The sequence below is a fragment of the Macaca fascicularis genome, chromosome 4 (genome assembly GCF_037993035.2).
Source record: "Macaca fascicularis isolate 582-1 chromosome 4, T2T-MFA8v1.1".
NCBI classification, from domain to species: domain Eukaryota; kingdom Metazoa; phylum Chordata; class Mammalia; order Primates; family Cercopithecidae; genus Macaca; species Macaca fascicularis.
Window position 1 is genome coordinate 124,076,241 of NC_088378.1, and position 23,815 is coordinate 124,100,055.

Genomic DNA, 23,815 nt, shown 5'->3' on the forward strand with positions numbered 1-23,815 from the left:
GTTTAAATGATCTTTCTGAGGTCATAAGACAGATTCAAACACTTATCTGATTTCAAATGTAACGCTCTCCTTCTTTGCCAAGTTGTTCCCCTAACATATTTACACAGTACCAAATCCTTACAAGGTAATCTGCAAGGCCAACCACCTTGGAAATGTTTATGTTCAGATGTTTAACAACTGAAGAAGAGGCACATCAAAATTCTGTATCTATGCTAAGAATCAGCAGATATTTCAGAATCCCACTAAATAAATGGTATTAAAATATAGTTAAGGTAAAATGTTAATCATTCAGTAGAGTCTGAAAGGTAAGTAAGAAAACAGAGCCTCATGCTTTAATTCATAATGATACTGATTTATTATTGATTGTACATGACTAAAAATTAATATTGACTACACAGGGCAATAACTAGTAACAAAAGAATTTGCAGGAAGTTACTGCAGTCGTCTACAAAAGACTGAACTAATTTTTCTTAATTTAGAAACAGTTAAAAAATATCCTTCTATTTTGAAGTAATTATGCAGGAAAGGAATTATTTACATACTCTTCTTAATGTTTTTGGTTTGTGGATGTGGCTGAATTCCTCCAGCTGGAAGTCCATAGGTGCTTATTCGTTGTACAAGACTTGCTACATTCCCATGCCTTTCCCGTTTGATGGGCAAACTGTCATCCTTGAATTCTGTCTCTCTTTTAATTTCCTACAAAAGGGGAAATAAAGAGGCAACTTAAGCTATTTTTTTATATAAAATCCTCAAATGTAAAATACCAAAAAGTAGCTACAGTAATTACTATATAAATCACAGTATCAATAGTTTTCAACCTTTGCTCTACTCAAACATATCTGAAGAATAAAACACATTTTGGTAACAGTGACTCATGAGTTTAAGTTTCATCAGAACTGGAGATGAAGATAAAGGAAAGACAGGCTCAAATCCCAGCCCTACCACCCACCCCAACTACAAAGAAACACTGAGATACAAAGACAAACAATAATTCAGTCAGGGGTAAACAAACTTTCTATAAAGTGCCAGATAGTAAATATTTTACAATTTGCAGACCATACACTTTCTGTTGCAACCATCAACACTGCTATGTGTGGTATAAATGCAGTCATATATTTAAATGAATGAATATAACTATGTTCCAATAAAACTTTACTTACAGGAACTAAAATTTTAATTTCAAATAATTTTATATGTCATAATATATTATCCTTTTGATTTTTTCCAACCATTTATAAAATTCTTAGCATTCTTAGCTCATGGGTCTTACAAAAACAGGTGGTATTCAGACTTGTCCTGTGGGCTGGTAGTTTGATAGTCCCTGATCTAAGTCACGGCTATAAAATAAGACATGTGAACCATTATGGAAAAGTATAAAATATTACTGAAAGACAAGAAGACAAAAACAAAGTTATGCCATGTTCAGTAACTGAAAACTCAGTATCATAAAGATATCAGTTCTCCCTTAAAATTGATGTAATATATCAATGCAATTCAAGTATATAAAAATGTTAGATTGTTTCTAAAATTATACAGAACAAAAGGCTAAGAACAGTGAAAATACTTCAAGGAAAAGAAAGCAGGAGGAGTTTTTGTTAACGAAAATACAAAGGAAAACTATAACGATACAATTAAACAATGTGCTATTGGTATAAAGACAGATATACTGATAAATGAAACAAAATAGGAAATCCATAAACAGACAAATTTGATTTAAAACAGAAAAAATGAGGAAAGATGGAACCTTAAGATACACTGTGCATGAAAAACATTCCATATTTAATAGGGAATGAAGCTGGATACCTACCTCACACAATTCATATTAAAAGTAACAATTTTAACTTGATATAGCAAGTATTATATATGTGTGTGTGTATGTGTGTGTGTGTGTGTGTGTGTGTATACATATACTTTTTTGTTTGTTTTTCAGACAAGGTCTCCCTCTGTTACCTAGGTTGGAGTGCATGGCTCACTGCAGCCTCAACCTCCTGGGGTCAAGCAATCCTCCCACCTTGCCTCCCAAAGTACTGGGATTATGGTAGTGAGCCTCGGTAGCCAACCAAGTATATTTTTCTTAACCTTTACAATAGAATACTTCTATTTTCAAGAATTATAAATTCTTATGATTACAAAAGTATTACAGACTGTTTTAAAAGTATCTTGTGAAAAGGGATTCTTTTTTTGAGACAGAGTCTCACAGTCTCACTCTGTTGCCCAGGCTGGAGGGCACTGGCACAATCTCTGGTCACTGCAACCTCCACCTCCCAGGTTCAAGCAATTCTCCCACCTCAGCCTTCCAAGTAGCTGGGACTACAGGCACGCGCCACCACACCCGGCTAATTTTTGTATTTTTAGTAGAGATGGAGTTTCACCATGTTGGCTAGGCTGGTCACAAACTCCTGACTTCAGGGGATCCGCCCACCTAGACCTCCCAAAGTGCTGGGATTACAAGCATGAGCCACCATGCCCGGCCGAAAAGGATTCTTATAAAACATACTTCAAATACTTGAGAACTGATAATTTGTTATTTTTTTAATACAATGCTAAATAACTATTATGTACTATAATTATTAATAGCTATATATTTTTAAAAATCAATGTGGAACAGGAAAGAAGAATACTGGTAACTTATCAATTTTCAAAATTTGAGAGTTGTGCTGTTGCGGGAAAGTGAGGACCAGAGAGACCAGTATGGAGAACAGGAGGATTGTTTATTTAAGGTACGCACCGGCTTAGTGGATTCATATCCAAAAAGCTGAGCTGGTACATACCTTAAATAAACAATCCTCCTGTTTCCTTCATATCGTCTCTCCAGTTCTCAGTTTTCCGCAACAGTGCAGTGCCCAAAACGTGTACACATTTCATTAGTAATAATTCTGATTAAGAATAAAGTGTTTTTTCTTTCAGTTTCTGCGTATTATTTTTTAAATGGCTAAATTGTTAAAATATAAACATTTATTAAGTTACTTGAATCCAACAGTAACAACAACTCTTAGGTCTTCTTTTGGTGTAGAAGCATCATGAAATAAGGACTGAGACAATAATGGTGTTGTGTAAACCAAGAAAGTTTCGGAATCTGTGGCATAGCAACTGAAAATTAGAATTCTTAAAGAAATTTTTTAGTCTTAAAAGCTGATTATCTTAATACGATATCAAAAAACACTTTTTTTTTTTTTTTTTGGTAGAGATAGCATCTTGGTATGTTGTCCAGGCTGGTCTTCAACTCCTGGGCTCAAGCAATCCTCTCTTCTTGGCCTCCCAGAGTGCTGGTACTAGTTTTGCCCAGCCAAAACCCACAAATTTTAAAATAACATTCAGTTATGTTAAAAAGGTAAAAAAGCTATTACCTTGTAAATAAGTTCTGGTGATATATATCCACAAGTATCAACCTAAATAAGACACTGAACGAATACTATTCCTTAATGAAATTCCTGGTTCAATAGACACTAAATTTATATTTGTACTACTTGAAATAGTATCACCTGCCATAGAGGACAGGTTCAGGAGACAGACAAACTGTATACAAATCCTGGCTCCGTTGCGTTCACTTGCTGTAAAGCAATGTGAACATGATGTATGAATTCATTGCTGAAGATCTGGAACCATTTTAGGAACCTTCAATTTTCTCTGGCACAAAATCATATCTAAGAATATTAGATATAATAAATCTTCTGAGGACAAAAGATACAAATAAAAGGGGGAAGCAACTTAAAAAATCTTATAGTCTACAATGAATAGAAAAAACCTCAGGTTTACAGCTTTCCAAATACATAGTGCCAACTGAGATGGTACCACAGGTACAATTTTCCTTAGACCTCAACGCTCTAGGCAAAATTATAAATAAGGTAAAGTTTGCTGTGAGGTCCACCACCTTCTTCTCTGGAACTCCTCCGAGCTACAATCCCCTACTACTAGAAACACACACCTATACTCTCACCAACCTACTCTTTTCCCTAGTTTCTGGAAACATAGTGCCTCTACCAGACTACTCTTTGGCTATCAATTGCAATAGCAAATTTTACCTAATATAGCAAAATTTACCTAGTACCTAAGGTATTAGTAAGGCTTCCAGTGTTTATTCCCTCCTCTGCCCTTCATTCACTTTTACCTAAAGAGCCAGGAAATAGCATACATATTAACATTGCAGTGTTTATCTCCTACCAACGTCACTTCCTTTCCTGACTTGGAAAATAACTTCAGGAGATGTAGTAAAAAAGAATCCTCACTTGGAAAGCAATCATGTAGAGTCAAAGCAAACTCTGAAAAACTCTGAATCTCATACTTCAAATGAGGGAAGTCACCTGCACAATAGGTAATGTCAATACAAAACCTGTCAAGAAAAAATATAATATGGATAATCTCCATATAGATAAGAATGTGCTATACTGATTGGTTTTGCTTCATAGATAAGGAGTAGGAAGTACAACAAGAGGATAAAAACTGAAATACATATGCAAATGGTGGGGGAAGCTCAAAGGGTATATCTACTCTTCATCTATTAAGATAGTCAAAGATACATAATTTTGATTGCATTAACAAAAACAACAACTAAAAAGATAATCAACAAAATTCACAAACCACTCCTTCATACTGTAATATATCCATATAGTAATCTAGTTATCATGGCTGTGGCCACTATCATGATTTGAAAACAGAAAGCAATTTACTTGTATTCCGTAGACTCAAAGGTCGCAAAGAATAATAAAAACCAGGTGAGAAGTCAAGAACTTCGTTTCATTTCTCAAATGAAACAGGCAGGTTACCTAATCACCAAATTCCTAAACACAGTAATAATTCTGCTTAAGCTAATTAAAATCTAAGGAATATACTTATTTTTAATTTAACATTCAGGATTTCCAGAAGTATGTAAAATTAGTATCTCCTACTTTACAGGAGCATAATCAGACAATATGGAAAAGTGGTATTACTAAAGAATAAGGAAAATAATGATTAAATGTTCATCTGGTATATACTGCCAACTATTTTAGCTTTGGCTAATTTTAGGCTTACATTTTAAAAAATAGTCTAGAAATGATTGATTTAGATTTTAACCTAACAAAATGGCCTACCATACTCCTGAAGTATTTCTGGTTATTTTGAATATATAAGTAATAATATATAAGGAATATCCAGGAAAAACTACTTCGAGTCATTTGATTTTCCTTTTTATTGTGATTAAATGAAACTGGGTATTCACTAAAGCACTTAAGTTCAAAGAAAAATGACCAACAAGAGAAACTGTCCTTAATATGAAATCAATACATATTGTCTAACTGTCAATAGATCAAAATCAGCAAGGAAAACAAAAATGACAGATATAGCAGGACTACTTTGAAAGTTTCTAAACTTCTCTCTGCAACTATGCTTTTTGTTACACAATAGCTCTCTACATTTTGGACAAAGGAATTTCCTATTTAAACGATTCCTCCTGCATTTAGAGAAGGCAAAAGTAGAAATGGGGTGGGAGAAGTTACATAAATTCACTGTCAATGGCATCCTACTCCTTTCCTTTTTTCTATCTAGGAATGTAATTGAGAGCCAAGTGAAGTACAGTGGAAAAAAACACTTAAGAACTTTTCTCTTTATTCATTCTTTCAGATATACCACAATGATTGAAATGAAATGAAAATAACCCAATATTTTATAATGGTCACATTTTTCATAATAGTTTTGTTAATCTAAAAAATGTCATTTCCACCTTCAGGCCTAGATGAAGGTGTTTAAGAACTGCAAGAAAATGAAGGCTAATGTGTTTACAACTTCTTCTAACTGAAAAAACATCAGAGTTACATGGGAAATTCTCTCTCAAGAATGCTAGACTCCTTGAGGCCACAGATGAGAGTGACACAGCAGGCAAGTCATGCTGGGTCCAAGGAGCAAGAGTAGGAGATATCCCAGAAGCCCAGTTCTGGCACTCAACTTTCCTGATACCTAGTTTATTATTTCTACAGTAGTGACCAATCTGAAATACCTTAACAGAAACAAAATGTATTAACTCCTAAAGGGGAAAAATAAGAATTTAACTTTCCAGATTAAGTGCAAGGCAAACATTAACATGGTTTATATATAATGATGTATTGAATTTCTTGAATTTGTATTTACAGTGTGAAGAATAGTATATAAAACGGGGAAATGGTACAAATAGTTCCGTTTAAAATATCTGTTTTATAGGAAACAGTCTTTAAAGCTATCTACCAAAGTTCTAAACATGGAAGAAAGCTGAGGGAGGGTTATAAAGAAAGAAAGGTACTTTTCACAATGGATACTTCTATACTGCTTTGACTTTTATTTCGACATGTATTATTTCTGTGATTTAAAATAAAATAAAAGATTTGGTGTGCCTACAATAACAGTGTTATGTCACATTGTTACAGGGCATTTGAAAAAAGACACATATGCTGTGTGAGTACACTTCATCAAATCTAAATCCTTATATATATTTTCTAGTATTACCTATCTAAAGCATTTCTCCAACTCACTGAATATAGTCTATGTGGAATTCAGAATAGTATTATCTAAAATAAGTCACAGAATGAATTACTCTTAATATGTGTAAAAGAGTTAATGCTTTAACAGTATGTAACAGAAAACATACAATGATGTATCATCAATAACTATACACAACTTTGGCATTCTTCCAACTGTATTTTATTTTTATTTTTTACTTATTTTCAATGAAAATTTATTTCTTGCTTAAGCAACATATTCAACACAAGTGGAAATCGAGATCTGTTCTTTTTTCTAAGTAAAAATTGCATATACTTACGGTATACATCTTTTGACATATGTGTAGATAGTGAAATGATTACTACAGTCAAGCTAATTAACATCTACCATTTTCATTACAATTCCCAATTAGCAAGTAAATTTGTCTTCCATTTAATATTCCAATATCTGCAAGGTTTTCTCCCTTAATCTGTCTCCAATTAATGAAAGTAAATCAAACATCAAAATGTTCTCTAAATGAACTATTACAAAACTAACTCTTGAACTGTTCTATTAAAGTCGCCAATACATTTCTATAAATACTGGAAAACATCACTGAGATCCATCCAAAAGATCTAACAGCTTCATAAAGTAAAAGGTTTTTAAAACTAAACACCATAAAACACCAAATTGTCATTTCCTTTACTTAAATATTTCTTCTTATGAAAACTGGAATACCAACAGTCAAAAATTAAATCAGCATTCTTCTAAAAAAACAATGTGGTCTTTTTTTTAAATGAATGAGACTTTCCAAAGTAGCTATATACATCCATCAGATTATCTTCTTATTCTTCATATTGCTAATTTTTCAAGTAGCCTAAAAAGGATTTTAATTATATCTAAAGATCTAATGTCTAATTAGTTATTTAATTTATGGAAATCTGCAAATAAACTGAAAATAAGCATTTTTAAATACAAGATAATTTTTCAAACTAACTTTTTAAAAATCTTTTTTCTAAATGAAGAGAAAAAACTTGCTAGAAATTTAGGTTGAACCAAGAAAAACATCTGAGTGATTTTTATTCATTTGTCAGCTTCCTGAAAAACTTACTGGGTAATTTTTGTTTTCTTCTTCCTGATTATATCAAAAAGTCTAACACTTTATATCAAGATCAAGAAAGTCTTCAAAAGGGATCAAAATTTCATTTTAAATTTAAAAATATAAGTAATAGCAGTTCACTTACCAGCACCTGAGACATCTTCTGTTAACATATCCACTTATTTTTTAAAGCAGCAAAATAAAAACATTATAACAGTAACAGGTTGTATAGTAAGTGGTACCACCTCCAGGATCACTACAAAGCACACAAAAACAAACTGCTTCACTATTCACAGACTGAATCCCCTTATCCACAAATACTGTCCTGCTAACATTCTTTTAAGTACAGCTAATAAAAATACTTTAACCTTCTCTTTTGATATTATTCCGCTGATATTGCTCCACTTTTTCCATGACTCTCTGTGCTCTGGCGCTTGTAAAATTCACTACCAAATGCACCTTCTAAGTATTCCTCCTCACCTGTTCCTCCCCAACCTCCTCAGGTGATCAGACTCTACACCCTTTTATATGAAACTCAGCAGTGAACAGAGTCCACCAATAATTATTAAATGTCTACAATTAGTCACCTGCTCTGTTAGGTTATCTTTTTTTTTTTTTGAGGCAGACTTTCGCCTGTCGCCCAGGCTGGAGTGCAGTGGCGTGATCTCGGCTCACTGCAACCTCCGCCTCCCAGGTTCAAGCAATTCTCCTACCTCAGCCTCCCAAGTAGCTAGGATTACAGGCATGCATCACCACGCCCAGCCAATTTTGTATTTTTAGTAGAGACAGAGTTTCTCTATGTTGGTCAGGCTGCTCTCGAACTCCCGAACTCAGGTGATCTGCCCGCCTCGGCCTCCCAAAGTGCTGGGATTACAGGCGTGAGGGTTATCTTAAATCTCATGTGTTATCTTAACCTTCAGAAGCAAGTCATAACTTAAAGGGTATCAACTATGTTTATTACCTTTTTGCTGAATGCAAATCTGTTCTTCTTTTTTAATGGTAATATTTAAACTTCCAAACACTGGCTTAACAACAACAGATTATAAACAGCTATTACTATGCCATTTCTTTTCTGAGATGGAGTCTCACTCTGCAACCCAGGCTGGAGTGCAGTGGTGCGATCTCGGCTCACTGCAAACTCCGCCTCCCGGGTTCAAGTAATTCTCCTGTCTCAGCCTCCTGAGTAGCTGGAATTATAGGCGCCCACCACCACACCCAGCTAATTTTTGTATATTTAGTACAGACAGGGTTTCACCATGTTGGCAAAGCTGGTCTCAAACTCCTGACCTCAGGTTATCCACCCACCTTGACCTCCCAAAATGCTGGGATTACAGGCGTGAGCCACCATGCCTGGCCTACTATGCCATTTCTAATAGAAAAGAACTTTTATAATTATGAGTATTTAGACTGAGTAAACCTTACTTATGAGTAAGATAAGCAACTGTTATGGATGTGCATTACAAGCATCACCATCTAGAATTTTCCCTTACAGAAAGATGGAGTAGGTGTTTCCCTATTCTTCCTGCTAAATATAGTTTAAAGCTCTGGACCTTACATATGTAAAAAATAATTAATTAATTAAATTTTGAAAAGAAGGCAGACCAGCCAGGGACAGGAACTGAGCAAGTTCCTCAGAATCTGAGGAACAACACGGCAGTGAATTCACTAATATTCTTTTTGCCTATATCCCAGGCTAGGTACTGGAGAAGTCTGCAATCTAGAAATGCCAATGCAAGCAGAGAAGAAAAAAAAAACTCCAAGAAAAGCCCACCAGTGTTGGCCCTAGCCAAATGACCCGGAAAACAGGCAGACTGGCAAGACAGAGAGCTCTTAAGACAATAACCACTCTGCCACAGTCAAACACATGGACAAAAAAAAAAAAACTGTAGCACCAGTCCTACCCATGGTAGCAATGACCAAGTAGGGAACCTAGACTTCCTCATCAGGCTGTAATAAGGCACCCCAATCACCAACATAGACCCCATTTTCGTCCCCAACCACCACCCACCAGTAGTGTGGTTGCCAGAAAAGGCCAAGTATACAGCCGGGACTTTCCTCTACACTAGGTGAAAACAAACCACACCTTCCTTCCCCCTGCTGGCTGTCAGCGGAGGCCATATGGACAGCACGAATGAAGTACATCTGCCTCTCCAGCCAAGGCAGGTATCAGTGGAAACGTAGTGGGGAGCCCCTCCCCACAACTGTTAACAGAGACCAAGTGAGGCACTGGACTTTGACACAACTCATTTTACTTTTTTCAGCACAGATTCCCTCTTTAGGAAAACAAAGCTTATATTTAGATCCAAGGTCCTCAACCAATATTGACTGTTATAAATATTTTTACCACTAATACTTCTACCAGGATTTGAACACAAATCTTCAGCTTTTAATAATGAGGCCCCAGAGATATCTGCTTTATTCCCAGTCTCAGTAACTGAAACAACTTTCCATAGTCAATTTAGCCCCTTATCTAAAATGAACTACTTTTTTCCATTCCAAATGACTCAACAAAAAAAGATCATTTCCACAGATCATTTTCCTAAATACAAGACTTTAATTCCACAGAAAAGACCTAACAAAATTTGTTTTGCCCTAAGAAGTTAGAACCTATACTCAAATCCTAACACACTAAAATCTTTTTTACTATCTAGTTTAAGCAAATAGACTAATCAAGCTAACTGCTAGTTCCACATTTTCTCATTTTAACTATTTTCCTCTTTATTTTTCTCCTTCCTTGAAAACTACTAACTTCTTTTAAAAGGGCAATTAGAAAAGTTCTGCATTTTTCCCTATTTTATTGTTAATACTTAACAGTATATTATAGGCATTCAAAAAATTTGCTGACTAATTTAATAATTTAGGTGATTTTCTTCTCCAATTTCTCCTTTCAGATATGAATGGGCACTTCTTGAGCAAGAAAGTAACAGGATGAAATAATAAATGTCACTATATGTCTACATGCAAGGAATATACATACAAAATCTAATTGCTACCAACAATCCTAATAGGGGAGATTCCCTGCTTTGACACAGGAAGAAACTCATGCTCTAGAGTGAAGCATCTTCAGAAAGAATACACAACAGGTACTTGTGTGGATACAGTGGCAAGAGCACACGGTGATCAAAAGACGTGAAACAGAGGCCTAGACATCCTGATTCCAAAGGCCATACTCCTGTCACAACACCAAGCTATCTTCTTCCTGAAGTAGCTCTAGTAGAGTAGCTGGAAACCCAAACCATCACATGCAGCCTACCTTTTCTAATTTCAGGGATCCTTCTCAAAGGGAATTGATTCTTTATCTACTCTGCATTCTCCTGTGTTTTACTGGCCAAATCTTGTCAGAGATGTTATTCTAGATCACCCAACTTAAGGTATCAATGACATTTTCCACCCTCCCCATCATTTTCTGTTCAAAATGCTTATGGCTATCAAAAATTAACTTTATCTTAAATGTTTATTCTTTTGCATAGTTGTCTGCCCCCCACCCATTGGAACATAAACTCATTAAAAAAGAGTGAACTTACCTGTGTTATTCACAATTGTGTTCCTGCCACCTATAAAAAGTCCTAGCACAAGGAACCTCAGTAAATATCTGAATAAATAAATGAGTGGCAAATAGGTAAGAATAAAACAACTGAATTGGAACACCAAGAGGCAGAGTGTAGGGATGGATATGCCACAGTACTACCACGTCTCTTACTAAAAAATACCACAACAGAGAGTACCTGGGGAATTCAGACTCTTTTCAGGAATATTGAAGAGACGCACTATCTAAATAAAACTGAAAAGCCTGTCACAACTATTGCAAAAAGGGACATGTGGTTGATTTTTAAAAAGATGTACACCAACTAGAACATTCATACATTGCTGATGGAAATGTGAAATGGGACAATCACTTTAGAATACAGTTTTGCAGTTTCTTATATATCCCAGCAATCCCACTCCCAAGTATTACTCAAAAGAAATGAAAATATATGTTCACACGAAGAGGCATATATCAATGTTTATGACAGCTTTACCCATGATATCCAGAAACGGAAAACAATCTAAATATCCATCAACAGGTAAAAAGAGGATAAACACTGTGGTATACATAAAATGGAATGCTTCTTAGCAATAAAAAGAAACTAGTGCTACATTCCACATGGCTGAATCTCTAAAAGATCATACACAGCAAAGGAGAGCAGACACAAAAAAGACAATCGTTATTAATTACACTAAATTCTTGTAAAAGCAAAACTAATCTAGAATGACAAAAAGTCTATCAGTGGTTGCCACTAGCTCGCAAGGCACAAATGCAACAGAACAAAAGTTTTTGCAGATAATGAATGTTCCAATATCTTAATGTTATGCTAGCTGCACAGGTATATACCTTTGTCAAAACTCACAGAAATACACTTTAAAATGGGTGTATTTTACTCTGTAAATCATAACTCAATATTCTGATTTTTAAAATTCAAATCTGATCATTTCACTGTTCTCTTTGAGGTCTCCCATTTTCCTCAGAATAAAGGGGGGAAAACCTTTGTAACAACCCCAGTATATATACACATATAAACACACTTAAGGACACACACTCAGAACCTCCCCCAACAACACCTGACACAAAAGTTTTACAAAACAATATTTAACCATTCTACCTAGGAGGATAAACTGACATTTTCTATTCAACTTCATTCCACTCCATCTTATTTATGTAAAATGCTGATCACAACACATTAAATTTAGTAAGCAATTAACTCTGGACCAGTCACTGTCTACTAGATTAAACGCTTAATGCATCATCTCATTGGACACTCATAACACTGTAAGATAAATACTATTAATATCCCTTTATTCAGCAGATAGAAGTGGTGGTAAAAAATCTCATAAATACTAAATAACTTACCCAGGGAGACAAAAGTCTGCCAGGCTCCAAAGTCTAAATACCTAAACTATACACCAAATTGTCTATATCCACCAAAAGATCTAAAAGATGATAAAGAAATATCATGAAGACTTGGCAACTGTTATTAGTCTGTTCCTGTGTTGCTATAAAGAAGTATCTGAGGCTGTGTAATTTATTTTAAAAAGAGGTTTAGGGCTAGGTGCGGTAGCTCACGCCTGCAAACCCAGCACTTTGGGAGATCAAGGCAGGCATATCACCTGAGCCCAGGAGTTCAAGACCAGCCTGGGCAACATGGCAAACCCAATCTCCACAAATAATAGAAAAAACATTAGCCAGGCATGGTGGCACACACCTGTAGTCGCAGCTACTTGTCAGGCTGAGGTGAGAGGATCACTTGAGCCCAGAATACCGATGCTGCAGTGAGCCATGATTGTACCACTGCACTCCAGATTGGGTGGCAGAGTGAGAAACTGTCTCAAAAAAAAAAAGAGGTTTAATTGGCTCACAGTTCTGCAAGCTATACAAGCATGGCTCCAGCATCTCTTCCTGGTGATGGCCTGAGGAAGCTTCCAATCACGGCAGAAGAAGAAAGGGGAGCAGGTGTATCACATAGTGAGAGCAGGAACAAGAGAAAGAGGAGGAAGGTTCCAAACTCTTTTAAATAACCAGATCCCAAGTGAACTGGGTGAGAATTCATTTATTACCAAGGGCGTGGTGCTAAATCATTCATGACAGATCCACCTCCATGGGTTATTCACCTCCCACCAGGCCCCACCTCCCATATTAGGAATCACATTTCAACATGAGATTTGGAGGGGACAATTATTAGCAACTAATTCATATTGGCAGAAATAAAAAACTACAGAACTGATATACACTGAAGTGCTGCACTAAATGTAGAATCATATGCTATGATCTAACTTTTTTTTTTTTTTTTTTGAGACGGAGTCTTGCTCTGTCGCCCAGGCTGGAGTGCAGTGGCACAATCTTGGCTCAATGCAAGCTCCGCCTCCCGGGTTCACAGCATTCTCCTGCCTCAGCCTCCTGAGTAGCTGGAACTACAGGCGCCCACCATCACGCCCGGCTAATTTTTTGTATTTTTAGTACAGACGGGATTTCACCGTGTTAGCCAGGATGGTCTCGATCTCCTGACCTCGTGATCTGCCCACCTCAGCTTCCCAAAGTGCTGGGATTACAGGTGGCTATGATCTAACTTTAATAAAGAACAACAGTTAATTGTCCATGACTTTCCTATTTACATCTCAATTACTCTGAAACTAAAAATCTCAGCCTCTAGTGTCCTTTCTGTTTTCTAACTTTTCATAAGCAAACTAAAACATCATTTGTCACTCTCACTGAAAAAAAATGGGAAGTATATAAATGGGAAAATTTATTTTATTTGGTGTCACCTCTAACTTTCTGTTCCAGTATTATGGCCCAATTCTAACCAATTCAGGATCTTCTCTCAATCCAGAAGCTATAAAATCAAGTAAACAAAGCATCCATTGCACATCATGAAAACAACTTCATGAGTACCAGTCAACACATACGCTTGGTGTGATAGGCATTACTAATACTCACCAGTGTTTCTAGTTTTACTGTCCTTTTGCATATATAGCAAGATCGTATTTTTCTGCCCCTTTGATGGTACACATGACGACATCATTGCTATGGCCAATGAAATGCAAAAGTAATGTGTATCACTTCCACAGGGAAGCATTTAAAACTGGAACGTGATTTTCTATGCTCTGTTGCTCTGTCCTCAAAAATTACAAAAGTACAGATTGATAAGGACTTGCCACAAGACTAAAACAGCCCAGACGGTTGTGCTGCCACATGAAAAGTAGCACAGAGACCTGGCTAGCTGGACCAAACAAACTCTGCATGAAAGGATGTAGTATTTCCCTGTGCTATGCCACCACTAAGATTTTGATGTTACTACCCCAATGTAAGCTATCCTGTCTTATAAAATGAACTTCCTAATTTCCTTAAACTGTATAATAAAATACTGGTTTTCAGCAAAATTTCCAGGGATGGAGGTAGAACACAATGATTAAATCCATTTTACAAAGTTTTCTAGAAACAACTATGCCTTTCAAGCCCAGCTTCATTTTCTAATTACCTGTATTTTTACTTTTTTTCCACATATTTTGCATTCCATCTTTAGTCTTTGAAATTCCCTTATGTCAAATGTCTTTCTTCTGAAATTTGTTTAGTTTAAAAAAAAAAATTTACTTCCATCAAATTGCAATTTGAGAAAACAGTTCGATTATTTTTTCCTTTCCCAGAGTCAATTCTAAAAGTGATCAAAAACACTTTTAATTTTATAATGCTAAGATCTTTCAACTATGCTGATGCTACTGGAAAATTTCAATGACTAGGATTTATATCACTTGCCCTTAGAGTCTCGAAAGCACAGGATGTTACAGAATGATCACATTTCTCTAATAACCAGCACATATCATAGATGCATTTTTTCATCTAAAAAGAGCCCTGACATTGGCCTGTCATAGAGTTAACTACTATCAAGTGTTTAGCCCATATTACCAGCGAGACTTTGGGTAAAAATGACCATTCCCTACACCTAATTTTCAAAGACATGAGAATAAAGTGAAGTAACGTATGTGAACACGCAAAGTATTCACACAGACATAAAGTGTTATTAGCCCATTATCTATCCCTTCATTTCCACTCTCAATGTAGTGCTCTGATCTCTATTATACTTCATAGCCCCAACTCTCTTTTCTGGAAAACCTTTCCTTCTCATTCAGATGTATTAAATAATTTTAAGTATCTTTAAGCAATCTTCAAAATATACTGTATCCCCTACCCAAGGTTTTAGTCTTAAATCCCATTACTCCCCCTACGAAAACTTTCATTCAGCCAAAGTAGTTTGCCTAATTATCTTTTTACCATAAATTATCTAATACCTTTGCCAGACCTACAATGCAGTCAGTACTCTAACCGTCTACCTTAAGGACCAATTAAGTTTTACTTTTTTTTTTTTTTTTTTAAGACAGAGTTTCACTCTGTTACCCAGGCTGGAGTGCAGTGGTATGATCTTGGCTCACTGCAACCTCCGCCTCCTGGGTTCAAGTGATTCTCCTGCCTCAGCCTCCCCAGTAGCTGGGATTACAGGTGCGTGCCATCATGCCCGGCTAATTTTTGTATTTTGAGTAGAGACTGGGTTTCACCATGTTGGCCAGGCTGGTTACCAACTCCTGACCTCAGGTGATCCACCTGCCTCGGCCTCCCAAAAGGCTGGGATTACAGGTGTGAGCCACTGCACCCAGCCTAATTTTACTTTTAATCCCCTTTCTGAAAGATGTTTTTTCAAAGATTCTGTAGCACCTATCATCTTATCACATGTCTGCCATTCAGTCATGTAAGGCATTACAATTTATCCTCTTTTACACTGGTATTTCGCCCAATAAATTGTGGGAAAGATTCTTCCCACCACACCCCAAAGTATGTCATAGTCAACTGCTAAGCATTTGTTTACTGGAATGTGTTTTATCTCAATTACAAAGTAGCAACTCCAATGACCAAGTGCCAAATATGAACCAGCTAAGACATTGATACTGAATCAAAGTTACACCCACAAATAAATCTTTATTCTCTACTTTAGTCTAAAACATTGAAGTTAAGAATGTAGTAACATCTGCTAAGTTAGCCTGGTTTCTCCTCAATTTTAGCTTACTTCTTAAACATAACAAATTAATAAGATATAGTTTATGATTTGTAGCTACAAAATAAAAATAAAATGACTTAAAAAAATAAATCAATGAAGTAGACTATTCATTATCTTTCCAAGTGAAAAACATTTAATCATACTAAACACAAAAAAGATTAATGACATACTAAAAATAAAAATTTTACAACTAATAGTAAAGTTGTTTATACTTAGACAAGTCACAGAAAGCATTTATGAGGAATAAAAGACACATAAGCAGAAAGAAGACAAAAGTCTAGCGGTTAGAATACATAGAGAACTACTAGAAATTAACTAGAATATGAACAAGAACTCAAAGTAAAAATAGAAGAAATATCTGAACAAGCTGTACACAAGGAAATGAAATGTGAAAAGATGCCTAGCTTCACTAGTAATCATGAAAATGAAACATCACAACATGGTGGATACTACTGTACCTCTGTAAGGTTGCCCCGCCCGCCAAAAAAAATTTTTTTTAAGTTTTATGGTATCAGATGTTTTTAAATTGGCATAATTACTTCAGAGAGAAATCCAAAAACATCTAGTATAGTTGAACATGTGCACACCCTAGGAGTCAGCAAATCTTCAGTTATACACATACCCCAAAAAAGATGTTTACTGACGTTCTAATAGCTAAAAATTTCTTAATAGCTAAAAATTGAAAAACAGTACTAAATATCCAAAAATTATGTAATACTTAGCCAGACAACGGAATACTATGCAGAGATTAGAAAGTAACTGGTAGTAAAGGGGTCTCCCCTGTAATACTGTATGGACAGTCTTAAACACCTTACATTCTGGGAGAAAAAAAAAAAAAAAACTAAAATACCACTTATTATGTGAAAATTTTAGAATCAAACACTAAAAATACCAGTGACTATATAAAAAACAGTTTGCAGACCACTCTAAACCTATGCAACTTTGGGAACTCAACACTATAAACGAAAACAAATAATAACTAGAACCTACAAAGATAGGCAATAACTGACCAAGCAGTCATGACTGAAGAATTCCTCAGTAGCTATTAAAAATGTAAAACAAAAAACAATTAAGTAGGAATGTTGGTTGGCTTATGGATGCTGACACAGTGAAGGTGAGCACCAGGATTTAAGAGCCTTCAATGCCAGAACTGTAAACTTTGAGGAAGATATCCTTAGAGATACAGATGGTTACTTTAAAAAAAAAAAAAAAGTATTAAGATACAAAAGAACTCCAAGCTGCTTCCCTTTTCTTGCTGAAATCATAATCCTACTATCTTTATTACAGCTCTTCTTACCTAGAAAATAAACGGACACACTTTCTCATTGTCCTGACATCATTCTCTCTACTAATTACCTATAAGCTAACTAGTGTTATAAAACCCATTTGTAACAGATGCAACTATACTATGTATCCATGTTGAAATCTCACCTTAAATATAAAGAAAAGGTGCAATGTTATACAATTATGTAAATGTCTAAATCACACAAAATACTATTTGTTTATGCACAGGCAAATAGGTGTAAAACTATGGACTAAAGGATACATACAGCTTAAGAACACAGGTGGTCCTGTGCAAAGGAAGAGAAATGAGAAGATGATGGAACTCAACTTCATCTGTAACGTTCTCTTTATTACAAAGTAACACTGAAGCAAGATGGCAAAATGATAATATTCTGTACATTAAGTTCATAGATCCTTGTGTTCAATATCCTTTGTAAAATACTTTTAAAACTGGAAGACAAACACATTGCAAAGGGACAATGAAATGGGCATAAGTTTGTCACAAAACAAACATACGGTGTCTAAAGTTTTTCATAATAAGCCACAAAGACAATTTGGCATTTCTATTCATCTTCCAGCCCAATTTGACTACCATGGTTCTTCAGTATAGCTATCTGAAATAGTAATAGGGACATGAGTTTTTTACAAGAAGCCTAGTTCCACCATCCACACTCCATATTCAGATTTACAAAATAACATGCACCTTTGTGTGTGTGTGTTTTTTTGAGACGGAGTCTCGTTCTGCAACCCAGGCTGGAGTGCAGTGGTGCGATCTCGGCTCACTGCAACCTCCGCCTCCCACGTTCAAGCGATTCTCCTGCCTCAGTCTCCCAGATGGCTGGGACCTGGGAGTCACCACTCCCATGCCACCACTCCCGGCTAATTTTTTGTATTTTTAGTAGAGACGAGGTTTCACTGAGTTAGCCAGGATGAACATGCACCTTAATGTCCCAATAGGAAGCTTATTTTCAATGGACAGGGAATTTTAAATTACAGCTTTCCCCTGAATTTTAACATACACATCTGAAAAACTACCTTATTAATTTGTGTATTATCCATTGCTGTTGATCACCTATGGGTAATTTTTTTTTTAATAAAAGTTTTGCTTCGGAATAAAAAGATTTACAGAAGAGTTATAAAGGTAGTAGAAAGTTCCCACAGTCTTAATTCAGTTTTACCTAATGTTAACAGCGTGTATAACCACATTCCACTTCAAAACTGAGAAATTAACACTGGTACATTATTATTAAACTACTGACTGTATGTGGATTTAATCAACTTTTCCACTAATGCCCTTTTTCTGTTTCAGAATCCGATCCAGGAAACCACAATGTATTTGGTCATTATGTCTCCTTTGCCTCTTCTGGTCAATGTCAGTTTCTCAGGCTTTCCTTGTTTTTCATGACCTTGACATTTTTGAAGAGTACTGGTCAGGTATTTTGTAGAATGTCTCTCAATTTAGTTTGTCTGAGGTTTTCCCCAACCAGGCTCATGGACTTGGGGGAAGAATATCACAGAGGTGAAGGGAATACATGGTATCAATATAACCTATCACTGGTGACATTAACCTGGATCACTTGGTAAAGGCAGTGCTTGCAAAGTTTCTCCATTATAAAGCTACTAAGCTACTATTTTTCCCTATCCATCTATTCCTTTTATTTTATTTATTTATTTATTTATTTATTTATTTATTTATTTATTTTTTGGAGACACAGTCTCACTCTGTCACCTGGCTGGAGTGCAGGGGCACTATCTCAGCTCATTGCAACCTCCACCTCCCCGGTTCAAGCAATTCTCCTGCCTCAGCCTCCTGAGTAGCTAGCACTACAGGTGCATGCCACCATGCCCAGCTAATTTTTGTATTTTTATAGAGACAGGGTTTCACCATGCTGGCCAAGGTGGTCTCGGTCTCTTGACCTCGTAATCCGCCCACCTCAGCCTCCCAAAATGCTGGGATTACAGGCCTGAGCCACCACACCTGGCTCTATCTATTCTTTAGTCTATTCCACACTCGAGGAAAGCTTTTGGAAGGGAGACGGGGTGTGCAGAAAAGGAAATAAGTATTTAGAATTATCACTTGGAATTTTTGTTTCGATTTATCCTTTCTCCCCTGTTTATTTATTCAACCATTTATTTATATCAGTATGGACTGATGTATACTTATGCTCTATTTTACATAATAATCAAACACTAGATTATTGTGCTGCTCAAACTGTTCCAGCTCTAGATATTGGGAGCTCCTTCAGGTTGGGTTCTAAGTTGCTTTGACATAGGCCCACCTTCTGTTTTTTTAACCACTTAATTTTCTGCCACCACAACATGCTCCAGGCTTATCTTGTATCTTCATTACCCCAAACACTAGAATCAGTCATTTCTCCAAGGAGTCCTTCCTTTTATCAGTGAGTAGTATTTGGAAATCAAGATCTGGGCACTGGATGTACTCACGGCTACTGAGGTACTGCTTCTAGGCCCTCTGAGCAATATGAGCTGAGGAATACAAATATTTGTGTGTGCACGCTAACCCACATATATAAACACACACACATATATACACAAAACTATTCCTGTATCTACCTGCACATGTTTTAACTAAACATAAATTCATACTGCTGTCTCTGACTATAATCTAGCAACCTGTGGTTAATTTTTAATCCCAGATTAAACTTTTCTCTATTACCTATCATACTCATAATCTATATACTCTGCTAGCAGGAATTTCATTAAATTTAACTTCTAGTATTAGTTATACTGAAACAGGAAAGAAAAATGTATTTCAAAATGGAGTCCCATGATAAATCATTCCTAATAGTAGAAATATACATTAGCACACACTCAAGAGAGCTATATAAATGCTTTGTATTTAACTTTTAACTTATTTTTGAAATCAGTGTTCCATAACTGCAACAAATTTTCTCTAAAAAGCCACTTTTCTTTCAAAAAATATATATATATATTAGAGCCCATCTTACTGTAGTCTGTCAAAATACCACTTTAAAGTGGAGAAAACAGGGAAATTATGTGATTTGTCTAATACCATACTGCCAGCAAAGGGCAAAGCTGGAACTTGACTGCATTTAAATCCAGTTATTCTGACTTCAGTTTCCATGGTATCTGTATGACAATCTATTATAGATCAAAAAAAGAAGTAAATTCATTTAAAAAAAAATAAAGTGACCTTGCTCCAGATATTCAATTCCCTACTATAGCTGCTCTCAGTTGTTTCAAGAGATAAAATACAGTTAAAGTGCAGTTACTTCACCTCTGAAAACAGTTACAGGCATACCTCGTTTTACTCCCCTTAGCTTCACTGCACATCACAGATAACTGCATTTTTTTAAACAAATTGAAGGTCTGTGCAATGCTGTGTCAAGCAAGCCCATCAATGCCATTTTTCCAACAGCATGTGCTCCTTTTGTGTCTCTGTATTACCTTTTCATCATTCTTGCAATATTTCAAACTTCTTCATTGTGTCTGTTATGATGATCTGTGATTAGTGATCTTTAGTGTTACCATTTTAATTGTTTTGAGGTACCTCAAACTGTGTCCTTATAAGACAGTAAATTTAATAAATATTGTGTGTCTTCTAACTGTTCCACCAACTGGTCATTTCCTACCCTTTCCCGCTCCTCAGGGCTCCCTATTCTCTGAGACACAATAATACTGAAATCAGACTAATGAATAACCCTACAACAACCTCTAGTATTCAAGTGAAGGGAAGAATCACACATCTCTGAGTTAAATCAAAAGCTAGAAATGACTAAGTTTAGTGAGGAAGTAATGTTGAAAGCTGAGATAGGCTAAAAGCTAGGCTCCTGCAACTAACAGCCAAGTTGCAAATACAAAGACAGAGTTCTTGAAGGAAATGAAAAGTGCTACTCCAGTGAACACATGAATGATAAGAAAGTAAAAGTCTTATTGTTGATATGAAGAAAGTTTGAGGCCAGGCTCACACCTGTAATCCCAGCACTCTGGGAGGCCGAGGCAAGAGGATCACCTGAGGTCAGGAGTTCAAGACCAGCCTGGCCAACATGGTGAAACCCCATCTCTAGTACGAATACAGAAATTAGCTGGGCATGGTGGCAGGCGCCTGTAATCCCAGCTACTCAGGAGACTGGGCAGGAGAATCACTTGAACCTGGGAGGCAGAGGTTGCAGTGAGCCAAGATCGCGTCATTGCACTCCACCCTCGGCAACAGAGCGAGACTCTGTCTCAAAAAAAAAAAAAAAATTTGAGTCATCAGATAGAAGATCAAACCAGCCACAACTTTTCCTTAAGCTAAAGCCTAATCTAGAGCAAGCCCCTAATTCTCTTCAACTCACTGAATACAGAGAGGTCAGGAAGTTGCAGAAGAAAAGTTTGAAGCTAACAGAGGATGGTTCATGAGGTTCAAGGAAAGAAGTCATTTCTATAACATAAAAGTGCAAGATGAAGCAGCTAGTGCTGACAGAGAAGCTGCAGCAAGTTAACCAGAAGATCTAGCTAAGATCACTGATGAAGGTGGCTATGCTAAATGGATTTTCAATGGAGATGAAAACTTCCATTGGAAAAAGGTGCCACCTAGGACTTTCGTAAGTAGAAAGAAGTCAAAGCCTAGCTTCAAAGCTTCAAAGGACAGGCTCACTCTCTTGCTAGGGGCAATTGCAGCTGGTACTTCAAGTGGAAGTCATTGCTTATTCACCACTCTGAGAATCCAAGGGTCCTTAAGAATTACGCTACATCGGCTGGGCGCGGTGGCTCACGCCTGTAATCCCAGCATTTTGGGAGGCCGAGGCAGGCGAATCACGACGTCAGGAGATCAAGACCATCCTATTTAACATGATGAAACTCTGTCTCTACTAAAAATACAAAAAATTAGCCGGGCGCGGTGGCAGGCGCCTGTAGTCCCAGCTACTTGGGAGGCTGAGGCAGGAGAATAGCGTGAACCTGGGAGGCAGAACTTGCAGTGAGCCGAGATCCAGCCACTACACTCCAGCCTGGGCGACAGAGCAAGACTCCATCTCAAAAAAAAAAAAAAGGATTATGCTACATCTATTCTGCCTATGCTCTATAAATGGAAAACCAAAGCCTAGATGACAGCACATCTATTTACAGCATGGTTTATTGAGTACTATAAGCCCACTGTTGAGACCTACTGCAGAAAGATTCTTTTCAAAATACTAATGTATATTGATGATGCATCTGATCAACCAAGAGTTCTGTTGGAAGGTACAAGAAGATGAATGTTGTTTTCATGTCTGCTAACATAATATCCATTTTGCAGCCCATTGATCAAAGACTATTTCAACTTTCAAGTATTCTTATTTAAGAAATACATTTCGGCCAGGCGCGGTGGCTCACACCTGTAATCCCCACACTCTGGGAGGCCAAGGCATGCCTGCCTTGATCACAAGGTCACGAGTTTGAGACCAGTCTGGCCAACACAGTGAAAGCCCGTCTCTACTAAAAATACAATTAGCTGGGCGTGGTGGTGGGAGCCTGTAATCCCAGCTACTAGGGAGGCGAGGAGAATCGCTTGAACCTGAAAGGCAGAGGTTGCAGTGAGCCAAGATCACCCCACTAAACTCCGGCCCACATTTTGTAAGGCTATTGCTGCCATAGATAGTGATTCTTCTGCTCAATCTGGACAAAGTAAATTGAAAACCTTCTGGAAAGGTTTCTGGAGTCACCATTCTAGATGCCATTAATAACATTTGTGATTCATGAGAGGAAGTAAAAATATCAACATTAATGGGAGTTTGGAAGAAACAGATCACAACCCTAAAGGATGACTTTGAAGGGTTCAAGACTAAGTGGGGGAAGTAACTGTATATGTGGTGAAAATAGAGAACTAGAATTGGAAGTAAAGCATAAGATGTGACTGAATTACTGCAACCTTGTGATAAAATTTGAACAGATGAGGAGTTGCTTCCTATGGATGAGCAAAGAAAGTGGCTTCTTAAGCTGGAATCTACTCCTGGTGAAGACACTGTGAATACTGTTGAAATGACAATGAAGGATTCAAAATATTACATAAACTTAGTTGACAAAGCAGAAGGAGGGTTTGAAAGGACTACAATTTTGAAAGATCTACTGTGAGTAAAATGCTATCAAACAGTGTCACATGCTACAGGGAAATCTTTCACTAAATGAGCAAACTGATGCAGCAAACTTCATTGTTGTCTCATCTTAAGAAACTGCCACAGGCACCCCAGCCTTCAGCAACCACTAAGTCAACGGCCATCAACATCAAGGCAAGATCCTACACCAGCAAAAAGATGGTGACTCACTGAAGGCTCAGATGATCGTTAGCAATCTTTAGCAATATTTTAAAATTAATGTATCCACATTGCTTTTTTTTATATAATGCGATTGAACTCTTAATACAGTATAACGGAAACATAACTTTTACATCACTGGGAAATCAAAACATTCATGTGACTCACTTTAC

At 36.6% G+C, this 23,815-nt stretch overlaps 1 protein-coding gene across 2 annotated transcripts in view; it reads right to left on the reverse strand.

The window, feature by feature from the left end:
* The window catches only part of CD2AP (CD2 associated protein), a 152,180-nt gene that overhangs the window by 97,643 nt on the left and 30,722 nt on the right, over positions 1–23,815 (reverse strand). For both annotated transcript variants that reach the window (XM_005552787.4, XM_074037839.1), the window contains exon 3: positions 543–696. In XM_005552787.4, coding sequence (XP_005552844.1) covers positions 543–696 — 154 coding nt within the window. The remainder of the gene's footprint in view (positions 1–542; positions 697–23,815) is intronic.